This window comes from Eumetopias jubatus, unplaced genomic scaffold, assembly GCF_037043125.1.
Source record: "Eumetopias jubatus isolate StellerSeaLion01/CBP00866 unplaced genomic scaffold, mEumJub1_p1.0 scaffold_4, whole genome shotgun sequence".
Classification (NCBI taxonomy): Eukaryota; Metazoa; Chordata; class Mammalia; order Carnivora; family Otariidae; genus Eumetopias; species Eumetopias jubatus.
In genome coordinates this window covers 68,934,772-68,959,474 of record NW_028274810.1, presented here as the reverse complement: position 1 = coordinate 68,959,474, position 24,703 = coordinate 68,934,772, and the positions used below count along the sequence as shown (strand labels likewise).

Below are 24,703 nucleotides of genomic sequence, written 5' to 3'. Positions count from 1 at the left end.
CGGATCACACACTTTGTCAAGAAGCCACTCGGCCCACTGTGGGGGAGGCAGAAGAGAGAAACAGTGATCCCTGAAAGACAGTTTCTTCAAGGTGAAGGTCAAGTCCCCACTTTGCTGAAAAGCTCAATAAATGGTATTTGAATCTGAACTGAGGTCTAAGGAGAGGGGAAAGAGGAAGGAGAGAGGGGACAGACGACTGGAGAAGAAAGGATAGGAAGAACAGAAAGGACCGGCCAGCAAAATGGGGCTGCTAGCAGGCTAGCAGGGAGTGCATTCGGAGGCCCGCCCTGGGCAGCCACCTGCTCAGCCCCTGCACCCGGCAGAGCACTGAGCACCTGCTTAAGATCCTTGAATGGAGAATGCTGGACTCAGGCGGCTTTGGGTACGAAACATTTCCACTGTTTGCCACTGTCTGCCTTAAGATAGGAAGGGAGCTAAGGAGGAAGAGGGAGAGAGAAAGGAAAAGTGGGAGGGAGGGGAGGAGAGGCCGGAGGGGGAGGAGGGAGAGAAGGGCCTACTGGAGATAGGTGCGTGTCTGTGTGTATGTATAGGAGAATCAAATAGACAAAAAGAGAAATAGTAAGGGGAATGAGAGGCAGGGAAGAAGAAAAATGGGTAGGGAGGAGGGATGTCCACGTGGGAGAGAAACCTGGGGGAAGTGAAGGGGGTGTGCCCCTCCCTGCTCTGCCCCACCCAGCTCCCCCCAGAGCTCAGATCCCAGCCCAGACAAAGGACTTGGTGGCCTCCTCCTGATCCTCTGCGGAGAGGAAGCTAGACTTTCACAGGCAGCCATGCACCCTGGGGGCCAGGAGAGGGCACCTGAACCTCAGGCAAGAGCAGCAGAGCTGCAGCTGGTGGGCCCGGCCAGGCAGGCGGCAAGAGCAGAGAGCCAGTAGCAGAGACCAGCCTCTTACTCAGGCTGGGGGGCGACCAGCACCTCTCCGATGGAGCCAGGTCCCTGTGCACATCCCTGTGGACACGGGATGGGCCATGAATTGCTTTGGGTCTGGCTTGGCTGCCTCTACATCAGCCCAGCACCTGCTTCCTGCCTTCCCCCTGCCCTGACCCTATGGCAGATTTCTGTCCCGAAGAGCAACATGCTTCTGGCTTCCCCCCAGACCCCCCCACCTCCGGCTCACCCAGAATCACCGCTTCCGTGAGTACAGGCAGGCTAATCTTCAAAACCATTCCTTGCATACTATGCCATTTGAGCTACACAGCCATTCGCAAGGTGGGCACTGCAGGGAGAATGGGAAACTGAGGCACAGAGATGGAATGTCAGTGATGTGTCATTACATGAAACAAATAAGAAATCTCTGTACTTTCCAGTTCTTACATTCCATGATGAGAACCCAAGTGTCCAGAGGGACATAAAAATAATAATATGGCACAGGGTTTCTTCAATACCAGCATCACCAAAGACCTAGCTTTGTCCCAGACTGACCTTGGCCTCAGTCACACAACCTGATGACAGACCAAGCCCTGCCTGATCATGAATGACTTTGTTTGGGTAAAAAGTTTTGCATTATGCAAATGGGTACAGATAATGGAGTCTGACTCCACGGGGATAGCTGAGAACTCCAAACACTGTTAAGAGGATTGCTGTTTAAGAATCTTAGAAATCCCTTGAGAATCTTAAGAACCCTTCAAGGGAGGTTCCATCAAACCTCCAGTCTGCACAGATTTCATCTTTTCCTGATGGCCCAGAAATGTATTACTTAGATTTCACCCAATTCAGTACTTGACTGGGAAGAGTAATAGTAAAGCTATCATTTATTGAGTCCCTACCACATTCCAGGTAATCTATCGGGCACCTGAGAATTATTTTTGTGTTTCCATCTACTTGGAAGAACCCTATGAGGTAAGTTTCCTAATCATCATTATTATAAAAGGGCAAAGTGAGGCTCAGAGAGAGGAGGTCGCTTGCCCAAGGTCACACAACTAGCAAAGAGCAGAGCCAAGATCTGTACCCAGGTCAGCCTGGCTCTAAGGCCACGCCCCTTTTTTATCCTATTACCGAACAAGGGCATCTGTTACATCTCAGCTATTATTAGCTCCTCAGCCAGATGACTGGTTTCTTTAAAGAAAGTGTCCTCTAGTGGGGCAATCAGATTTGGATTTCATATCAAAAGACACAAATTCAAGCTCCTGGGAGGGCGTTGCTCCACCACCTACAGACTGTGCCACCTGACAGGCCTCCTCCACCTGACCCTCACTTTGCAGACTTGTGGAGTCAGGAACTGGTTGTAGCTTTGGGTAGGCACTCGGGGTCAAGATGCAACTCCCTTGTTTCTAAAATACAGATAATAATGCTCATCTCTCTGGGTTGCTGTGGGGGATCAAACAGGATGATGACTCTGAATGTACTTGATATACTGGTAAGTGCTGTCCACTTCCTGATAGTCTACTGGAGGGCTTCGCATTCCGTAGGAGCTCTGTAAATACTGAAAATTTATTTTGCTTTGAACTGAAATCCAAGCATTCTCCGTCTCCTTTTGCCTCTCCACTGCCTCCCTGCAAAATGTGCATAGTGGAGAGCAGGTCCTGACTCTCCTCCCTCCAAGTCCAGTCTTTCATCCTCCCAGTCACGACTCCCACCTCCTGCCTCTTGAGACGCATCAACAAGCCAAGCACGGCCACAACCCCAGCTAAAGGCCCTTGTCTCAGACGGAGTTGGCAGCTGCCTCCTCTTATTGGCAGGACGTTTATCATCTTGAGGGAAATATTGATGGATAAGAAACCCCAGACAGGCAGTGTGTCTTGCTGGGCATGCAGCCTGCTGCTTGGGAAGTGAGATGTGAGGTCCCGGTTCTGGGGCCTTCCTGAAGAAAGGGAGGGATGGTGGTCCTGTGGAGAAGGGCCCGTGCCCTCAGAGGTTGGACAAAATCCTAGAGATGACTGTGTCCGGTACTTAGTAGATGTTCAATAAATGAGTTAGAGCCAGATTCAATAGGCTGTTCGAATGGGATCTGGAGGATGGAGGCCCTTTGTCCAAACTCTTAATTTCACCGATAGGAAAGGGGGATCCGGGAAGGCCAGTGATTTGCTCAAGATCACACAGCAGGTCAGTGGCAGAGACCAGATTAACAAAGCCCATGGATCATGAATCTCACATGGGAACACTGTCCATCACACAACAATGCTACCGGGAAATATCCCCAAACCTCTAGTCAGATGGGGAAGTCTGGGAAGCTGGAACTCTGGGTTCCCCAGGGAATTAAGAAGAGGATCCTCTGACTCACTTACAGAGCCAGTTCCCAGGGAGCACAGCCAGACGAGAAGAGTGGGGAAAAAAGCAGGGTGGGTGTGGTACTTGGAGGGGTAGGGGGTGACACGGCTCTGGGCTGTACTCTATCCCCAGCTGCCCCAAGCCACCGACCTCCCCATGCGCCATGGCGCTCTCCCTGAAACCACCAACAGTCCTCTCTAGCCTCATTGCCTCTCACCCCTTACCTCCTACCACAAGGCCTGGTCTTGTCCAAAGCAGGGAAGCAGCTCTCCCAGCGGGCCTGGCACACACTGCTCTCCCGGCTTACAAGGCCCTTGTGTGGTACCTTCCTCGCTGCACTTACTCCCACTCCCGGCATCCCCAAGGCTGGGGTGGATGATCCTCTAGCCACTTCTCGTGTCCCCCTCCGTCACAGCACTTTCCTGCCTGTCTCCCTCACCATACTGGGAACTTCTCTGGGCAGAGGTCATGACCGCTTGAGTCTGCATCCCCAGAAACCAGGCCAGGCTCTGGTGCACAGGAGATGCTCAATGAGTGCGACCCTGTCATCTTCCGCACAGAGGTTCAAAACGAAGCTGCCTCCCACTGGCTCTTGTTCTGACTTCTAGGGTCACGTGGAACAGGTATACTCTCCCTGCTCCATGATGGCTCCTTAGAAATTTGACCAAATCAAGGCCTCGAAATGTCTTCTTTCCAAGGAAAATATCCCCAATTCCTTGACAAGTTCTTCACAGGTCATAGCTTTGGGTAGGGGGACTGACCATCTTGGTTTGCTTAGGACTATCTTGGTTTTAGCAGTGGGAGGCCCCTGTCTCAGGAAACCCCTAGGTCCTAGGCAAACCTGGACAGCTGGCCAACCTGGTTTTGTCTCCCTTTCCCATCGCAGTGCTTCAGAGGCCTTGTACCATTTTCTCGATGTCCTGCAAAGAGTAGGGGCCAGAAATGACCATGGGACTCCAGGGGCCAGTGATGCAGCAGGACAAAGAAAGGCCGGGACCTCCTTGCTCCTGACCTCTGCTTCTGTTAATGCAGCCAGTCAGCATCAATTGCAGCAGGAGGACAGTGTGTGGTGGATGTGGTGGTTGATACATTTGCCTTGTTGACTAATATTGAGCTTAATAGTGTCAATTAAGATGCCTAGACCATTTTACTTCACAGAAAACCTGATTTCCCCAAATCAGTACTTCCAAAGCTGCTTTCGTTTTATTTTATACTAAAGGCAGAAATTATTTAACACCTTCGTTCTTAATATTGCCTAAGCCCTCCAAGTATTCCAGGCATTCAGCCATTCAACAATTATTTATTAAACACCTACAATGTGGCACACGGTCCCTCTCTTTGTCCTTCGAGTTGGTCAAAGTTAGGCCCAACTCTGCAACGGTTTGAACTGATCTTGGATAAAGTTCTTCCACGCCGGGGGCTCTCCCCACATTCATAAAACAAGAGGATGGGAACACAAGTAAGTGTGCACATAAGTGTGCAAATGACCATGAATATAAACAAACAAGTTCGAGTTACTTAAGAACTAGCCAGGATTTTTCTGACCGTCAGCTAACAGCCATAATCCTGAAACAGTATCAACTCTCTTTATCATCAACTTGGTTTCCATGGAGCCCTCACAGTGCTGCTGGTGAAGGCTGACAGTTATCACCATAAAGAAACTTTACAACTTTGTAATTTGTAGCTCTCTGCTGTCAGTAATATTAACAGCATTTCGAATTATGGCTATAAACTTGACAACAGCAGATAAAACCCTTAGAAACCTCATTTGTGGGGATGAGGGAGGCTGGGGGAAGGTAATGACATTTTGGTTTTCTAGGCCTGGAGAGGAGTCATGCTTTGATGTGGATGTAGGAGGCTACGGGGCCCAGGCAAGACTCTCAAAGGGCAAGGTAGCTCAGCTTGGGCACCACAGAGGGAGGGTTTGCGTGGCATTTGGGTGATCAGGGATTACGGTTGGGTCAAGACCAGGGGTAAGGGTTAGAGAGAGCGGGGCTAGCAGATGGACAGGGCTGGCTGGTAGGTCCCAACCTCTGTCTCTGTGGGCTTCAGGAAAGGGCTTTTGTCCTACGGGAAATGGAGGGAATCTGGGTCAACTGCAGAGTAGGGAGGAAAGGAAGACAGTGCCTACCGGGCAGGATTGAGAGAATAACTCTGGGCATGCTATTTGACTTTTCTGGGCTTTAATTTCCCTAGTGCAAAATGGAGGTGCTTATTTCAAAGGCCAAAGATCAAATGATTCTTTCTGTGTCTGCCTATCTATCTATTGATCCCTATTGATCTGTCTACCCATCCAGCCAGCCAGCCAGCTAATGATTTAGAAACCATATAATTTCATCTTCTAACCATAGGAAAATTTGAACCCAGAATGGGGAACAGATCTTCCCAAACCAACATGGTAAATTAGAGGCAAGCCAGTCCTCCAGTGCAGGGATCCTGACCCAACTCATAAAGCACATCTCAATGTTATTATTTTTACCATTACTACCGCTACTATTTGTCATTCATTCATTCAGTAAGCGCTCATGTTTAAAGATCAAATTCTAGTCCACATCTGCATGGAGAAGAAAAAGAAAGCCACAGGCCTCCGTCCAGTTTAGTCTTCTGTTCCCAAAGCTCTCTGATTGAAGCATTTTTTGCTTATGAATTTTAACAAAGGCTTGACCCTGAGCATGACAATCAGGAACTGAGAAGTACCTAGGTATTTGTACATGCCAACCAACAGGTCAGACCAGATGGCTTCTTACTCTTCTGCCTAAAAAAATGAAGCCTCCTTATCAAGAAAGAAAATCTAACCAGTATCTGCCATCTGCCTCCCCCCACCACACCTCCCCCAACAGCCCTGATACACACATATACATATTCTGATAATTCCTCTGAGCAATACAGATCATATCACCCAATGTCCTATTAGTGAGCCAGTTAGCAGATGCTGGTGAGGTCAGCTTCCATTTCTCTCTTTCTTTCTTTCTTTCTTTCTTTTTCTTTCTTTCTTTTTCTCTTTCTTTCTTTCTTTCTTTCTTTCTTTCTTTCTTTCTCTCTCTCTCTCTCTCTCTCTTTCTTTCTTTCTTTCTTTCTTCTTTCTTCCTTTCTTTTATCTTTTTCTTTCTTTTCTTTCTTTCTCTGCATTCACTGAGGTTCTACCTAGTATCATGCTTTAGCCAGAGAGATAAAGTGATTTAACTAAGGTCACACAGTTTTATGAGGGAGGGAAGGGGCAAAGGGCCATACTGGAATGGGGATCTCAGTTCAGCATTCTTTTCACCAACTCATCAAAAGAAACCCACCTTGACCGTGCATGCCAAGAAAATCACTCCTTTCATTATGACTCTACAGTACCTTGTAGAAAAATCTACTATGACTCTTCCCAAAGCCCAGACCTCTCTCCAGAACTTCAGGCTCATACAGCCATCTGCCTACTAAACTTCTCCATTTGTATGTCACACAAGCTCCCTACACTCAATTCATCCCAGAGCTCAGAATACCCCCTCCCCAATCCTTTTCTCCAATTTAAGTGACGGCCCCACCATCTACCACATTGTTCAAATCAAGAAAATTTGGTATCTTCCTTGACTTCATCCTTTACCCCCACACCCAAGTAATCACCAAAAATACTCAATCCTACCTGTTAGATACGGAACATGTTGTTAAAATGGAACTGTCTTCCTCTTGGTTTTAGCCGAGATCCCAAGTCTATAGCTACTATGTTTCAAAGTGAGGATGAAACCACCAGGCAGGACTTGCAAAGGGAAACCAGAAAGCCAGTTTTGCAACCTGTAGCTCCCCTTCTGACAAGAGGCCTACTGGAGGGGTACAGTGACCCAAAGGGGTGAACCACCAGATCACCAGGGACTGAGGAAGGACCATAAACAACTGGCCTGAGCAGATGGACTTGCCAATACCAACGGCACTCCAGGGCTTGCTCATGCCATCTCCAGAAAGTACAAGTCACCCAAGAACTTTCCTGCTCCTTTCCTCCTCTCCCTCATCCTGCTCAACCTTAGAGGGTTGACCATCTGGGGTTAACCAGATGGGGGCGAGGGCTGTAAGACAAGCTGAGCAAACACAAGTCACCTTGAGCTTGTTTGAGACAAGTCTGAGCTAGAGGACGGGGTGGTTTTTACTTTGAAGAGCTGTGATGGCTTTTACTGGACCAGAGGTAGTCATTGCTGAACTGAGACGCTTTTGTGACCAGAGTTAATTAGAAACCTTTTAATTTCCTGAGAGTTATTAGAAAGTCATGGGGCCTGCCAGAGCTTTTATAAATCTAGGTTGAGATCTATAGTCTATCTCCATCTAATTGTAGGGTCAGTGGGGGGCAAAAAATACTTTCTAATCACACCCTGTGGGCACTGCTTGTTCAATGTACCTGTTACATAGTTCCCAAATCTTTCTCCTTTCTTCTCCATCTGGCTCTGCCTAGGTTTCTCTCATCACTGGCTGCTTCTGGCACAGCCCCAACTACCCTCCAATACTTTGGACACACACACCCTCTCTCTGGCATCCGGGTTCTCCCCTGTACATCTACCTCTGCCAGGAACGCTGCCCCATCCCCCTCCTGCCTGCACACCTTTTGTCCTCAAGGTCTGAGCCTTAGTTTCTCTTCCTCCAGGAAATCTTTCTCCCCTCTGCCTCCCCTACACTCCTGCAGGGTTACGTGACTCCCATATGCTTCCCTGACCAGCAGAATTCCCCTCTGCCCGAGCGTTTACCCTCTGATACTGCTGTCTCTACCTTTCTCCCTCCTTCCAAACTATATTCTCCTTGAATGCAGGGCCCATGCCTTATCCATCTATTTCTAGTGTCTAATGAGTTGTGTTTGATGGGCAAGTAAATAAATGATATCTTGAATGTCTGATGCATACTTCAGAGGACCCAGTGCAAGACACATAGTAGGCTCTGAATTTAGGCCAAGCCAATTAACTGAACTCTAAATTTCTGCATCTTCTCTGGGCCACACCAGCCATGCTCTTCTCCCAGAGCCAGCATTTTCTGATTTCAAGGTGCCCAGAGCTATAAGCCTATGTGGAAAGCAATTTGCTCAGGACCCAAGTCTGTTCCCAGTATTTTTCTCATCCATTATGTTGAAGGGCTATTTCCTGTAACTTGTAACCAGACCATAAACAAAGGCTAGAGAAGCTCTGGGTTATTTTATGATTCCAGTTTAGCCTTTCTCTCTCTCTCTCTTCTTCTTTTTCTTTTTTTAATTGTTGGAACAGAGTATATTTATTACTTGGCAGGCCAATAAATTGTAAATAAGGTTTGTTGAAGAATGGTCCAAAATTCTCCAGAATTTATCATTTCACAACAACAACAAAAACAACAAACCACGGGAAGGAAAGGCAAGGGAACTGATATTTAATGGCACTGAGTGTGTGCCCAGTGATTTATCTGCATTCTTCCATTTAGCCCTCAAAACAACTCTGTGAAGCAAATAATTGTTATCCTCACTTTACAGATGAAGAAACTGAGGTTCAGAGTGGTTAAATAACTGGGTTAAGGCCCTTAGCTAGAATGATGCAAAGCAGAACTGATGTGCAGGACTCCTACATCAGACACATGGATGGAGACCATCAGCCAGGGCAGAAGCCTCTGAGGATGTCTCCCTTTTAGATTCTGTTAAAAGCCATGAGTCTTCCTTCCAGAAAATGAACTGTGCATCTTTACTCACAGTTTTGCGTAAACTGTAGACAGTTCATAGACTTTTCTTGAAGCCCATCCAGAAGCGCCTCAGTTAAGAGCCCCTTAACTAAAAGAATGAAAGTAGCTATGGGCTTAGCTTGATCGGCTATCTAAGACACCTTTGTACTGATTTTCCCTATTAGACTGAACACTTATGCTCACAGGATCACTCCATCTTTAGACTCGCCAAACAACAGAATTGTGTATTCTTGATTTTATAAGTTCATCTAAGCATGGGATTATAAAATTTTTGATTTCAGAATCAGAAAAAAATCTTAGAATATCAGAGCCAGACGGGACGACAGTTGAGATCAAGTCCACCCATGATGTCATTCTACAGCTCTGACCGGTTGAAGTATCAGACACCGAGGCTAAGAAAAGGCAGGGCTTGCTCAGGGTTCCCCTAGTAATGGTGGTAGAGTCAGCATTCAAACCCCGGATGCTGGCTTCTGAGCCAGATGATCAGGTTAAAGACTCACCCAGTAAGAGGAAAGCTATGCAGTCCTTATGGGGGTGAGAAAAGTCGGGGCAGAAGGAACATCTGTTGAGTACATATCATGTGCCAGGCAGTGCCTGTGGATTGGAGATACATGGCATCATTTCACTCTCTCAAGAACCTTGCAGAGTGTAGAATAGAATAGAATCACTATTCCTATCTTACAAATGGGGAAATAAGCGCAGAGTGGTGAGGTAAGCAGCCCAAGGTCACACAGCGAGGGAAGCATCAGTGACTGTGTCCGTTGTTGCATTTCCCTGATGGAGTGGAGAAGGAAAGTTGGAGAACAAGTCCCTGATAATGTTTAGCTGGTGCTTTTCCAGGGAGAAAAATTAAACTGACAGATACATATGTTCTGGTGGGCGGAGAGGTGGACGCTACTGTGGGCCCGAGTGCAATATCCCTCAGGATTCCCTCCGCCCTGAGTCCTTCACTGGCCTTCCTCTCACCCAGCGTGCCCTGGATAACTAACATGTCCTCTGCGTACCCCAACGCGAGAAGGGCTGCTCTGGGGTGCAGACGTGAAAACCCCACCATGCGAACTACACATCCCCACTCCGAGAGCCAGCTGGTGCTGTGAGGCCAAGGCCCTCCATTGTGGTGACTCTACCAAGACCCTTTGTCCCATGAACCCTACCAACAGGGCCATGGCCTGTTGTTCCAGCAGCCCCTTCTTCACATGAATGTAGGTCCTCATTCATGGTCACATACACCTTTTGGATGTTTTAACCGACAGTCACTTAATATTGAAAGCTGATGGTGCCGACTCACATACATTATTTCATTTTAACAACTTGCAACTCAGTGAGGTTTGGTGCTATGTCCTCCCATTACAGATGAGGCCACTGAGGTCCACACAGATGATGAAACTTGCCCAAGGTGACACATCTAGCAAGTGGCTGAGCCAGGATTCAAACCCAGATTTGTTTCAGTTGAAAGTCTGCTTTTTGCTCAATGCCCCATTTTTCATGACTGTCTCTATTTAATTCCCATAGCAGGGATTAGGAGAGCGAAGGTTCATGGTCCCTCTATGAAGGGGACAGGCTCACCTTGTGGAGGGTACAGGACTTGCTGAAGGGCGCTCTCTGGGATGATGCTGGTGCTGTCATCACAGTCCAGGTCTGGAGGACTTCCTCCCAGACCATAACTGCCATCTCCATCAGACCATGTAATTTCTCTGTGATTGGGACACAGAGCCAGTAGCCAACAAAAATCAAAATCTGTCTGCCTCAAGTCTCCCTCTATTATGAGAGGAAACATGCATTTCAAACAAGAACAAGGTTAAGTCACTCTCATGTGATGAATGGGCCTGGCCTCCCTGGTGCAAGTCCTGGTTCCTCCTCTTCTCTCCAGGTGATGGAACAAGGCAAGGCAGCTCCGATGGCATTCTGGTCTGCTAAGCTTGTGTGCCACGTGCACCACCTCGCTGTCCACCCTGGACTCCTTCCCATCACTAGCTCCTGCTCCCCACTGACACCCTCATCCCATCACTTACCAAATCCATATGTATGGAGTTCCCTGTTCTACAGACTCCCCAGCAGCCCCCAGGTTTAGGCTTGACTCATCTCCCCCTGGATTGTCAGAACAGCCTCCTCTGAGTGTCCTTGCCCACAGTCTTGCCCCCTCTAATCTGTCCTTCCCACTGTGGCCAGAGAGGCTTTCCACCATATAGAAGGCTTTCCACATATATAGGCTTTCCACACCAATAGAAGGTGTGAAACCCTTCTATTGCTCTCCATTGTCTTCATGTTCAAGTTCAAATTCCTCACAGCCCGCCACTTCAATGTCATCTCCTGCATCCAAAGTCCTTCAGCCATTCAGGACCACTTCCTACCTCCTACACACCTTCTTTCCTCCCCTCTGTCTTCCGTGTCCTTCCTCCCCTCTGTCTGCCACGTCCTCCCTCCAGTAATCCACCCCAACCCAATCTGGCTAATTTCTACTCAGTCTTAAAAACTCAGCTTAGATGTCACTTCCACTGGGAAGCCTTCCTTGACCTACCAAAATTGTGCTTGAGTCTCCTTTTACCCTCCATATGAAGACATTTTTGTCTTTAGCATGTTCACTGCTACATCCACCGAGCCTAGAACTTACCCTGGTTTATGGCAGACAGTCATACGGATTTGTCACAGGAAATTTTCCCATGATGCTCTGGAACTCCTCTATTACAGAACTTACCATACCTATTAGAATTGCCTCTTTCCTTTTCTGTCTCCCCAAGTAGACCGAGAGCTCTGTGAGTTGGAACCATGGCTTTTTGTTGAGTATTTTACCCTGGGTGCCTCATAGGATTCCTGGTACGTACTGACCGTGTGTTTATTTTGATGAATGAGGACAGGGAGCTGAGGAGGAAATCTGGGCCTAGGCCAAGGGAGTGGCATTCTACAAAGAAACGCATTTACTTCCAACACAAAAGTGGGTGAGGTGCTAAGAAAGCACCTCTGACATCAGAAATCAACCACAGACTAAGTGCATGTCTCCCCTGGAGGGACCTATGGCCCTATCCCTATGTGAATAAGCATGTGGGATCCCCTCTGGCGTGCATGCTCAAATGCTTCTTCCAGGTAACTCCCTCAACATTAGGGGAGAGCAAAGCAGGTGCAGTGTGGAATGCCACCCATCGGTGTATGCAGGTCCCAGAGAAGTCATGGCCACACATCAAGTGTCGGGGACGGGGGAGGGACAGTGTGGCACATAGAGGTGGCCAGGGTCCTCTGCCTCACAGCAGAGCCTACTCCTTTGGCCTTGCTAGGCCAAGTAGTTATTAAAGCAGATTTCAAGATGACTGTCTCAGGCTTGGGGACTGGAGGGAAGGGGACTCTCAGTTCTTATCATGATCTCTTCAATGTTCTGCTGGATCTGGAACACTGCTCTAACACCTGGTCTACCTACTGCTCACCCTTCTGTTGGGGGCCATCAACCCTGCCTCCATGTACTCAGCAAGGCAACTGGACCTCCAGAACCACCAGGCTGCAAATGACTGGGTGGACTAGTCCAGAGTCATGCCCCCACCAGAAGGGAGGTTTTCCTGTACAGAGTATGGCAGGAATTCCAGAAACACTTACCAAGGTTGAAAAAGGCTAAAAGGAACACTTCTACTTCTGGGGAGAGAGAATATATATATATATATATATATATATAGAGAGAGAGAGAGAGAGAGAGAGAGAGTTAATATCATCCATTTCCTCTCTCCTCCATCAACTGTAATTCTTTCCCTAAGAAAACTCAGTGTTAGGAGAGGAGAAATGGGTCAGTCCAAAACCAAGAGGATAAAGGAACACAAAAACTATCACAATCTGTCACAATCCTCATGCAATGACCTTGATATTAAAATCAACGCCCAGGAAACTAGAATGACTAAATAATCCCTAGAAAGTCAAGCAAGCTAGAAAGTAACCTCCAGTTTCATTACAACAAGCGTGGGGGACTTTGGAGAAATTTTATGACGACGTTGAGAGGAAAAGCAGTTTGGTGAAGGAAATGCCAAAGCAGAGAGAAAGATGTGCAGAGGATGGGAAGGAGGGCAGGGCAGACAGAGAGGAGGCACGGGGAGAGAAAGAGAGGACAGGAGGTTGGAGAGAAGAGAGAAGCCAGGAGGGAGGGGACATAAAAACACAGAAGATAGAGCTAGAAGGAGAGAAGACAAGGGGAGAAAAATGGGTACAAGGAAAACCGGTGAGCAGAGAGAAGAGAAAGAAGACAAGAGTATAAAAAGACAGAAGGTGAAAAGAGAAAGTATAGTTTTACATGTTCAGCGTTAGAAGGAGGAGTCAAGACCACCCAGGTCTTCCTCAGCAACCCGGGGGATGGTCCTCCAGCCTGTGTGCTTACATACCTTAGATGGCAGAAGACTCACTCCCTCATGACGGCGTGGAGGGGAGACAGAGATGGGAGTAGCATGAAGCCATAGCAGAGGCAGCTGGGAAGGGGGGTGTCCATTACAAGGGCAAGGGCCAAACAGGACAATCCAAAGGTGCCACAAGCAGAACAGCCTCCATCCTCACCCCCGAGTGTCAGCCCTCACCGAGCTGGAGACCAGATTCCTGATCTGCTCATTAAATCTTGCCAGACCCGGGTACTCTCCACAGGATGCGGGGCTGGCCCAGGGCCGGGGGGACTCGCAAGGATACAGGCTTCCTCAGTGTAGGGCACAGCGGCCGTGGTACCTCCGATGATGTAGCTATAGAAGGAGACCTCCAGGGTGTAGCAATAGGAAGTGTGGTCCAGTAGCCCACCGAGGAAGCGACGTCCGGTTCCTGCTTTCACAGCATCCCGGTTAAAGGATGTGCTGGACTGGGAAAGACAAAGCAGGGAGGAGAGAATCAGGGCCGGGCACCTGCTGGCTATCAGAGCTTGAGGAAATCTTACAACATATCCGGGCCTCAGCTTCCTCATCTGAAAAGTGGGATGTTAATCACACGTCACAGGATTATTGTGGGGACTGATGAAATAAACAAACAGAATTAAAAGAAAGCATGTAACTTTGGATAGTAACTGCCATTTAACAAATATTTGTGGGAATCAAAATGGGGACAGATAGAACAAGGGAAAGTAGACAGAGAACAAGGAGCAATGATACTATGATGATAATCAAAATGAAAATTTGGGCAGGGCTTTCAACTTTATAATGTTGTTTCCCACATGGCATTTCATTTATGCTTCAAAATAACCCCTTGACGGAGGTGTTGCAGCTTCGCCCCTCTGGGTGAGACAACGAGGCTCACAGAGATGGAGCAAGCAAGTGATAGAGCAGATTTGAACCGAGGATCGAGTGACTCCAGATGCCCCGACACTCCTTCACAATGCTGTCTCTCCATGAGGGGCAGCTGAACTCCAGCCCAACATCACCAGGGGGTAGGGATCATGGCTATTTCTCCACTAGGGTGTTGGCCTCACCCATCGTGGTGGACAGAGAGAGGACAGAAAAAGCAGGTTGGCATCTCAAGGCCTCTGTTCAAAAATGTGCGAGAGGTTAGGCAACTTGCCTTCTTTGGTTTAGCCTCAGTTTCCTCATCTGTAAAGTGGAGATGATAATAACATCTCTTTCATGGAACTGTGAGGGTGACTCATCTGTGGTTAAAGGGGGCATTCTGTGCTAACCCGTGAAGATCAAAGTAAATAAAGAGACTGTGGTTTTAATGAGAGAATGTGTGTCTTGTGAAGCAGGGTATAAGAGAAGAAGGAAAAGAGGGAGAAAGACAATAGCAAAACAAAGCAGCTATTTAGAGATACATTTAAAGGAAGAGAAATCGTGTGTGTGTGTGTGTGTGTGTGTGTGTGAATTCTGAGATAAAGAAAGGGGTCAGAAAATTAGAATGTCACATCTTGAACTCCATGCAGTGAAGTCATTTTAGAGTCGGGTACTGAGGGTCAGAGAAGAGGGGAGACAGAGACTGGATGATGACAGATGACCTTGACCCTAGCCTTGAGCCCTTAAGGTGGCTGCAGTACAGGAACATCAATAGGCAAGGCTGGAAAAAAAGCTCCTAGACTGTGCCCCTTTGTTTGCCCCAGGAACCTCACCCCTGTGAGGGTCTCTGAGGCCTGTGGCCCAGCCTCTTGGGGAATGTGGACCAGAAGACCACAGTCTGCTCTGAAACTGCAGTGGTTTCAAAAAGCCTGGGGCTGGCCATCCCGTAGATTCCTACAGAAACAAGCATGGCTGTTTCTACCCCAGAGATGCAAATGGGGAGCCACCTGCTTTGATTCTGCGACCAAATGCTGAGTGACTTCTCTGGGCCACAGGTGTCTCTTGGGTGAACAAAGAGAAGACTGAGCCAGTTCCTTTCCTGGCCTGGCATTCAAAACTTCTGGGATTCAAAGTGCATCTTACTTCATGGAGAAATTCATCATCTCCACTAACGTCCAGGCCTGGAGCAATGGGCAGGGAAGTTTTCAGCTCATCAACTTCAGAGATTGCTATGACCTTTGTGGGACTCTCCCCCTCTGGCCACATGGAAATAACAGGCCTCAGAGATTTAGTATCAAAACAAAGGAAAATGTGCAAAAACGCTCTCCCATGTCCCCACACCACACGCTGATTCTCCTCCTTATGTTCTCTCCTTGCCCTTTTCCAGTACTGCTTTTCGCTGCAAATTATTCTCACTGCTGAGTCTTCCTCAGCATGTGGGGTGGGTAGTAACAACCAGTCTCTGGGGTCTGCTGAGGTCTTCACTGTCTGCAAACTCCTCTTCCACCTATTACTACCTTTGTCCCCCCAGGAAGCTATGATGCGGGCAAGGCAGAACGTGATCACCCACAAATTACTGACAAAGAAATCGAGACCCAGCAACGGTCACGGAGGGAGAGCGTGGTGGGCACACGACCCTCTTCAGCAAGGGGTGAGGCTCCTACTAAAAGAGCTGGATGAGGAGAAAGTAGACCCCAGACCCCGGGGCAGGGGCCAGCGTGTGGTGGGTGCTTGGTGAGTCCCTTCTCTTGCTAATGCTGGGGTCACATCAACTGAACAAATCCCAGCTCCTCAGAAAGACCAGGTGCTGCCTTTTCCAAGACTCTCCCCCATGACTGGTGAGGAGCTGCTTGAGGACATGGGCGTAGCTTGTTCACCTCTATCTTTATCACCCACACAGAGCTTGGCATGGAGCTGGCGTTCTGAGAATGTTAAACCAACTGAGCTGAGTGAAGAGGAAAGGGAGGGAGCTGGGTGGGGGCTGCTGAGAGAGAACTCTTGACCTACGTAGGAGAAATCCTCAGCATTCTGGCAGAGGAGCTTGGGGAAAATGGCCTGCCTCTGGAATCGTTCCTCATCTTCAAAGATGTTGCCGTACATGAAGCCATTCATCATGGTGGAGTGGGCGTGGATGTCAATATAAAACTCCAGGCTTGTTTTCTGTTGAGAGGAAGGATGACAAATTAGATGTCTGGGGTCACAGAGCTTGCCTTAAAGGACCAGACGTTAAATATGGGGTGCACGCTTCCTTCCGAGCTGTGGCTATGTGTCAGTGGATTTAGCACTCATCTGCAGTGTAATTGGAAGGGTTGAGACTTGTGAACATCAATTTCCCCTCACTTTTAACACCATCTGCTCTCGGGGTCTGAGAGCACTACCTTTGGCAGGCCTCTTCAGAGTTCTGAAGAGGTGAGGGTTTTTTTGGGTTAAGTCAGATGTTGCTTACCCAGAACAGTTGATACATTCGTGACTAAAGGCACTAGCAGACTCTGTTTTTCTGATTAATGAGAAATACCTTCAGGTAACACAATTGTATTTATATTGGACCTGCTTGTGGGGTTTGGGCCAGACTAGGCCATTTCTAGCTGAGGCGGCCTAGGGGAGATCGTGGCCCTACAAAGAGTCTCAGCTTTTGTATTTGACAAATGGGTTATTTTAATTCCAACCTCAGAGAGTTATAGTGGGAACCAAGCACTGCAATGATGATTACTATCATTTACTGAATATTTTAATGCATGCCAAGCACAATTCTGGGAGTTTTACATGTAACATATTAATTCTTTTATTTAACCTCATTTCATGTTGCCACACCTGCTCCCCAATAATATATAAATTGGGCATGGAAAAAATAGTACTTGTACTCTGTAAAGATGATTCTGACCAGTCTTTCTCTGCTCTCTACTTACACATATTTGAAGCATTCCCTACCCTGATATGGTATTATTTGCAAACATTCCCATCTACAAGTTCCCTGAAGGTAGGGAGATGTCTGTAAAGAGCCCAGTGGCTGGACATGAAGGGCGCTCAGGAGCTGCACACAGAACGACTGGACCAATGACTCCAGAGAGACTGTCCAGACACCAGAATGTACTGGCAAGAATCGGGGATGTTTTTGGCCCATAGATCTTCAATGTCCCTCAGATCTGACCTTCTCTTCCTATATATCAGCCCAATGTATACCTCACAATCCTTTCTGAGAGTAACAGAGGCTCCAAGTGTGAGAGAAACTTGTCTAGCTTGGCATAACTGAGACTGAAACCCTGGTCGCCTGACCCCTGGCACAGTTAACTTCTCACCATCAACGGTTCAACTCTAGAAATGGCCAAGGCAAAACCTGGCCACCTTTCCATCCCCTTTCTAGCATGTATTCCTAGGAAAGAAAGAAAGTCTGTGCTTGGAAGGATTCTTCCTCCTTGGGACCCTTTCAAATGAAGTTAAAACCAAATGAAAACTGTGTTGCTTCTAGAATGTGGGCCTGATGACTGTCATTTCATTTGCCTCTGAGTTGGAGTGAAAAATTATGTCTTGCCGAGCTCCCAACTCTCTAGGTAGCATAAGCTGTCTTTGGAGAGACACAAGATGCACCGCACTGTGTGATATTAAACTCATCATTTTCAGCTTTGGAGGTGGAATACACAATGATTCAACAGGAGCCCTATAAAAGTCATCTTCGCAATTTTATTTTCTTCAATTGTCTGTCTTTTCCTCGGAGCTTTTGATGAGCTGCCGCGAAGAGGAGGAGGCAGAGAGATGACTTAAGAAATGTGTAAGGAAAAGCTGCAGTTTCTATCTCTGGACATGGGCTGGAGAGGGCCTTGGAAGTCAGCTGCTCTGACCTCGTTGGGCTCAGCCTGGCCCTGTGCTGGGAAAGGGGGGTACTGCTTGCTGATTTGCTGGTTCTTCTGATAACACGTTCTGGAGTGGCTTCTGCTGCCCTATCCTGACACCTGGCACCTAATGTGATTTCACTTTAAATAACCAGCAAATTATATTGATTGATTTATATGGTTCAAAAGTCAAAAAGATAGGAAAGGATATATAGGGAGAAACCTCTCTATCACCCTTGCGAACCTCCAGGCACCTGGTTTCACTCCCCAGAGGCAACTCATGTTATCAGGTTCTCCTGCATCCTTCCAGAGATACTTTAACACAAACAAGTAAATATCCATCCCCCACCCAACCCCGCCATCCCCAGGACACACAAATGGGGGCACATGGAACACACTATTCAAATCTGCTTTTTTCTCCTAACATGTCTTGGAGGTAATTTTTTCTCAGTGCATAAACAGTTACTTCATTCTTTTTAATAGCCATATATAAACTATCCAGCCAGTCTCCTATTGTCAGACATTTAAGTGATTTCCAACCTTTTCCTGTTACCAACAATGTCTTAGTGATTGACTCTGAATATATGCATTTCACACATAGATAATTATACATAGGTTAAATTTCAAGAAGAATTTCTGGGTCCCCTGTGCATTTGCAATTCCCATCAATACTCACAGACTGACCTCTTCAGAAAGACCACTTTATATTCCTAGCAAAATATTACAATGTCTCTTTTGCAATTAACTTGACAACACGGGTGGAAGGAAACTTTTTGATATTTGCCAATTTGGTGGGAGGGTGAAAAAGGATATCTAAGATTAGTTTTTTGTTTTGTGTTGTTTTTTGTTTTTTTTAAGTAGGTTCCACACCCAGTATTGGAGCCCAATATGGGGCTTCAACTCACGGTCCTGAGATCAAGACCTGAGCTGAGATCAATAGTCGGATGCTTAGCCAACTGAGCCACCCAGGCACCCCTAAGATTAGTTTTAATCTGAATTTCTCTTAGTATAATTCTCTTTTATTACTTGGTTAAGTTTAGGCTTTTCATACATTTAAGAACTGTTTGCATTTTGTTTTCTATGAATTGTCTGTTAATTTCAGCTGCCCATTTTGAAAGCTGGAGTGTTAGTCTTTATGTGTAGTACAAAAATATTTTTGCTCAGCTTGTCATTGTTTTTTGACTTCTACTAGTACTTTTTTCCATCCAGAAATTTCTAAATGCTAATTTTTTATACAGACTTATCAATATTTCCTTTTGTGGTTTCTGGGTCGAAATCCTTCATTGTTTCTTCTATTACTTTTATTATTTCACTTTTTACATTTAAATATTCCATTTCAATTTTAATTTACAGGGACCTAGGTTGTGAGATAAGGATTGTACTTTACTGTCCCACACTGTTTATGAAATTGTGCATCTTTTCCCCACGGACTTGAAAAGCCATCTTTACCATACACATTTTTTGTATGTATTTGGGTTTGTTTTTGGACTTTTAATTCTGTTCTAGTCATTTATCTATTCACGTGTCATTACTACACAGTTTTAATTATGTTAAGTTTATAATGTATCTTGTTTCATTTTATACTTTTAAGTGTAGTTAACATCTGTCACCATTTCTACTCTCTTACAATCCCATTGACTATATTCCCCATGCCGTACCTTTCCTCCTTGTGACTTACTCATCCCATAACTAGAAGCCTGTATCTCCAACTCCCCTTCCCTCATTTTGCTCATACCCTGCCCTGGCAACCGCCAGCTTGTTCTCTATATTTATGGGTCTGTTTCTGGTTTTTTGTTTACTTGTTTGTTTTGATTTTTAGATTCCACATATAAAGGGAGATCATATGGTATTTGTCTCTATCTGACTTATTTATTTCATTTAGCATAATGCCCTCTAGGGCCCATCCACCCACATTATCACAAATACCAAGACTCATCCCTTTTTATGGCTGAGTAATATTCCATTATAGCTATACATATCTATACCAATCTTTATCCATTCATTTATCAACGGATACTTGGGCTGCTTCCATATGTTAGCTATTGTAAATAATGCTGCCATAAATATAGGGGTGAACATATCTTTTCAAATTAGTGTTTTATGACGCATTTTAATATTTGAAGGGCTATTATCACCTAATTATGCCTCTTTTCCCAAATTTTCTTGTATTGTCTTATATATTTTTCTATATGATATTTATAATTAGCTTGTTTAATTTTCTTTCTCCCCTAACCCCTGTCAATATTCTCAATAATATAACCATATTAGACTTTTGTATTACCATAGGAAGAATCAACTGTTATGACTTGGAGCCTTCCCAGCCAAGAATATGTTTTGACTTTCCATTTGTTCAAATTTTCTCTTGGGTACGGCAGGAAATTTTAAAAAGTTTTTGGTTTTGTTTTCATATAGACCATGAATGTTTCTTTTTGATGCCAAGGCAGTTTCTTGCTGCTGTAAATGTGATGTTTTCTTCCCTTAACTCTTCTAACTAATGGTTCTTTAAATATAAAGGCTCTTGTTCTTTTTTTTTAAAGTTTATTTACTTTTTTATAATCTCTACACCCAACATGGGGCTCAAACTCACAACTTTGAGATCAAGAGTTGCATGCCCCTCCAACGGAGTCAGCCAGGTACCCCTAAAGGCTCTTGTTCTTGACATAATAATTGGTACCCAATACTTCACTAATTCTATTATTATTTGTAATAATTTATCATTTGATTTTCTTGGATTTTCATTTGCTTATTCAACAAATAATCGCTGAGTGCCTATGATGTGTCAGACAGTGTTCTAGGCATTCCCTATGCACCAGGGAGTGTGCTGGGTACTAAGGATAGAGCTGTGAACATAACAGAAAGTTCCTGAGCTCAAAGAGTTTATATTCTATGAGGAGAGAAAGGGAATAAACAAATCAATTAATAAATACAAGATGTCAGGAGGCATTAGTGCCGTGGAGACAAATAAAGTAAAGAAGTGGAATAGAAAAAACTAATGATGTAATGTATGGTGATTAACCTAACATAATAAAAGAAAAGAAAGTAATAGAGGGTTCTGGAAAACCAGCAGCATGAATAGAGGAGGAGAGTTAGTCTTGAGGCTATCAGTTGGAAGAGTCTTCCAGGTGGAAAGAGAAGTAAATGCAACAGTGACATGCACTGGGCATGTTCCAGGAACAGCAAGGAGATCAGGATGCCTGGAAAGAAGGAGTGAAGAAAGGGGTTTGTAAACTTACCACCATAGGACTTCTATCTCCTGCCTGCCCACCTCCCAGTTTTCCGTCTAATTTCTTTTTCATGTCTAACCACATTGGGTAGTTCTTCCAAAACAACATTAAAGGATTAGTTTCTAGGACCCCTTCCCACTCTGAGGTTCTTGGGGCTGGAGCTGGAGTTAAAAACAGTCTAGGATATTTACTTGAATAGGGTCTAAGTTCTTTTTCTTTTTCACTACACATGCCCTGCACTTTGTAGGGAATCCCGAAGACCACAAATACTAATTCCAACAACATCCTTATTATGGTTTGTACCTAACCTGGCTTCATGGACCTGTGTGGGCCCAGTGAGAAAGCAGGAGCAGGGGTTCTAGTTCTGGTTCTAATGTTGACCCAGTCTGTGACCATGGAGAGGTGGCAACTCTTCACTCTGCCTCAGTAGCCTTTTTTTAAAAGTGGTTGTTCGATTCTTGTTTGGGTCTTGGTATCAGTACTTGTTGCTCTACACCTAATCTGGCTAAGTATGTCTGTGTGTCTATAAGCTCTTTGAGGATGGGGACCATGTCTGATCCAAGTCCTGTCATCTTTACTCGTTCAGCTACAATGGCTTCTTCCCCGCTTTCCTCACTGCTCTAGAGTGATCTTTTTAAATGCAAACAAATCATGTCACTTCCCTAGTTAAAACTGTTCTGTATTTCTTGACTGCTCACAGGATAGAGTGCAAGCCCCTTCACATATTTTGAAAGGCCCTGCCATGATCTGGTCCCTGCCCCATCTAGTTTCAGCTCGTGCCCTTTCTGGTCTGATGCTGGGCACTCCAACCCCGTGGAACCACCTGCAGTACACAGACCTGCTATGCTCATGACTTCTGTCTCCACGTTTACACACGATAAATATCTCCTCTCCCTGGAATACATTTTCTCTTGATCTGGCTAACTTTGATGCAAGCTTCACATGTAAGGCAGAAACTGAGTGGATGCTCACCAGTCTCAACCCCTATCCCTGGACTGTGGAAGACATTACCCCCTCTCCCTTGCTATTTGGCTGGGGTCTGATGGGATATCAGCAGTGGTGACACCTGCCACTCCTGGGCCTGACCATAACACTCGGACACAGTCACCCACATTCTCTCTTGCTTTTGTGTATGGAAGCTACATGTAAAAATGACGGTATCATAAGAAGGAAGGAGCCTGTGTCCCTGAGTCAACACTGAGAGGAAAATGGCCAGGAAAGCCTCTTGACCTGGGTCGGACTGTGATGAACCCTTTACTGTACTAAGCCGCTGAAATCTGGGGATTGCTTGTTATAGCAGCTAATATTATTCATCTGACTAGTATACAAAAAAATCTCAATTCAAATAGCCTCTTTTATTCCTCAGGATGAGGTACCAGCTTCCTCTGTGCTCTCATAATTCAAGGCACAGCCCTCTGTCTCATGGCACTTACCACATGGCATATAAAGGCTTTGTTTATCCACATCTCCCATTAAAATGTGAGTTCTTTCAGGGCAGGGACCATACATTGTTGATTTTTTAAATCCATAGGACCAGAGCAAGGCCTGGTGTGTGTGGTAGGTTATCATTCAAGCTTTGGCAGAGGAATGAAGAGGAAAGAAAGCGATGGAAGAATGAGTGAATGATAGGAACAAACAGACGCAGCCGAGGTTTTCCCTGGCAGTCAAATGAGGTACCTTTCTTCTTTTTTTTAAATTTTATTATATTATGTTAATCACCATACATTACATCATTAGTTTTTGATGTGGTGATCCACGATCCATTGTTTTCATATAACACCCAGTGCTCCGTGCAGTACGTGCCCTCCTTAATACCCATCACCGGGCTAACCCATCCCCCCTCCCCCCTCCCCTCTAAAACCCTGTTTGTTTCTCAGAGTCCATGGTCTCTCATGGTTCATCTCCCCCTCTGATTCCCCCCCTCTTTTTTCCCTTCCTTCTCCTAATGTCCTCCATGCTGTTCCTTATGTTCCACAAATAAGTGAAACCATATAATTGACTTTCTCTGCTTGACTTATTTCACTTAGCATCATCTCCTCCGTCCCATCCATGTACCTTTCTGTGGCCAGTCAGAGCAAGGAGTGTGTTGCTAATGCGGGGCCCTTCATTACCATTTAGGACGGAGATTAGACGGGGAAAGAAAGCATCTCTGTTCTTTCCTTCCAAACTTAAGAACCTTAATTAAAACCAAGTGATGAAGGGCTGTCCCCTTGAAAGCAGCCAACAGCTTATCCTGCTATCAGGGACCTAAAGAGTAAATTAAAATCAGTGCCAATAAAATTAAAATTACCTTAGGGCATATTTGCAACATAATTTAGTGTGGAGTTTGCTTCCTCCTAGACACCAAGGAGGAAATGGGTTTGTTTTTTTTCCCTACATGCTTCACCCCAGTTTGGTGCTGTGAGGTGGGGCTGACTCCCTCACATCTGGACAGCCCTTCAGGGTTCATCACTTGTTCGATCCAGAGGAAAAAGGGAGATCTGACCCAGGCAGGGCAGGGGGGCTGAGCCCAGGTTTGGCGAGCAGAAAGAAGCTGAAGCTTAGGCAGGCATAAGCACCAGTCGGGAGGGCGAGCTGCTTTGTCCCTCCTCCTTACAGAGGGGGCTGAAGCTCCAGAGCGCCAGTAGCCTGCCCAGCCTTATGGTGCAGGAAGTGGCAGAGCTGGGGCCCAGGTTCCTCTGGTTGCAAGACCCCGTGCCCTGCATCCTGCTGTGCTCTCAGGGCCTTACGGTCTAGCAAGGCAACTGCCCTGATCTGAGGATTGCAAAACCTACGCAGTTTCCTTCACCTCTGAGCTGAGGAGTTCTGGGGACTGATCCTAGCAGGCTTAGCCTCTCAAACTCAAACTCTCAAAGAGCACTGGAGGGGGTAAGGGGAGGAGCAAGGAGCCTGAGAAAAACTTCCAGACAGCTCCCCCACTGAGATGTACCCCAGGAAGCTGTCTCCCCATGGGCCTTGGGCGAAAAAGCCCCAACTCTAATCTTTTTATTATCAACTAAAATATTTCCCTGTGTTTTTTTTTTTTTTTTAAGGTAAAGTAGAAAAGAAAGCAGCACAATATGAAGCTAAAGGAAGAAGAAAAAGTTAAAGTAGATGTTTATGGAAGTCAGGGTGCATGTCCTAAGGCAGGATCATTTTTCAGAAAAACTGAGAACTCTTCCTTTGAAAACAACTGAGCAAATGAAATAAACAAAACAAAATCAATGTCCTATGTCATGCATAATCTAGACCTCTGAAGTGGCACAGTTAAGGCTTCTCTGCTCAGGAATGCCCTGGATATGGCTGAACACAACTTCCGGTCACAAAGGATGTGATGAATCAATGGGGACAAGAAGAGGAGCACCCACATAGGAAACCCAGACAGCTAGCCTAGGGAACCGGGGGCGATGCGCTATGGGCACTTTTTCTCCTGCCTTCCTCCATTTTATGCTCCAGTCTTACCTGCAACTTCCAGACCACCTGCAGCTTCCCCCACACACATGTCCTTCTACTCTGCGCTTCTTGCCTGCCATTCCTGCAGGTGGAAATGCCTATCCTCCCCATCCCTCTCCCCCC

The 24,703-nt window shown here is 46.1% G+C and overlaps 1 protein-coding gene across 1 annotated transcript in view; it reads right to left on the bottom strand.

Annotated features, from left to right (window-relative positions):
- AGBL4 (AGBL carboxypeptidase 4) overlaps positions 1-24,703 on the bottom strand; it is a 1,510,278-nt gene that overhangs the window by 35,183 nt on the left and 1,450,392 nt on the right. Inside the window, exons 10-11 of the mRNA XM_088022849.1 lie at positions 16,105-16,257; positions 13,538-13,700 (exon numbers count right to left, since the gene is read on the bottom strand). Of these exons, the coding sequence (XP_087878975.1) occupies positions 13,538-13,700; positions 16,105-16,257 (316 nt within the window). The remainder of the gene's footprint in view (positions 1-13,537; positions 13,701-16,104; positions 16,258-24,703) is intronic.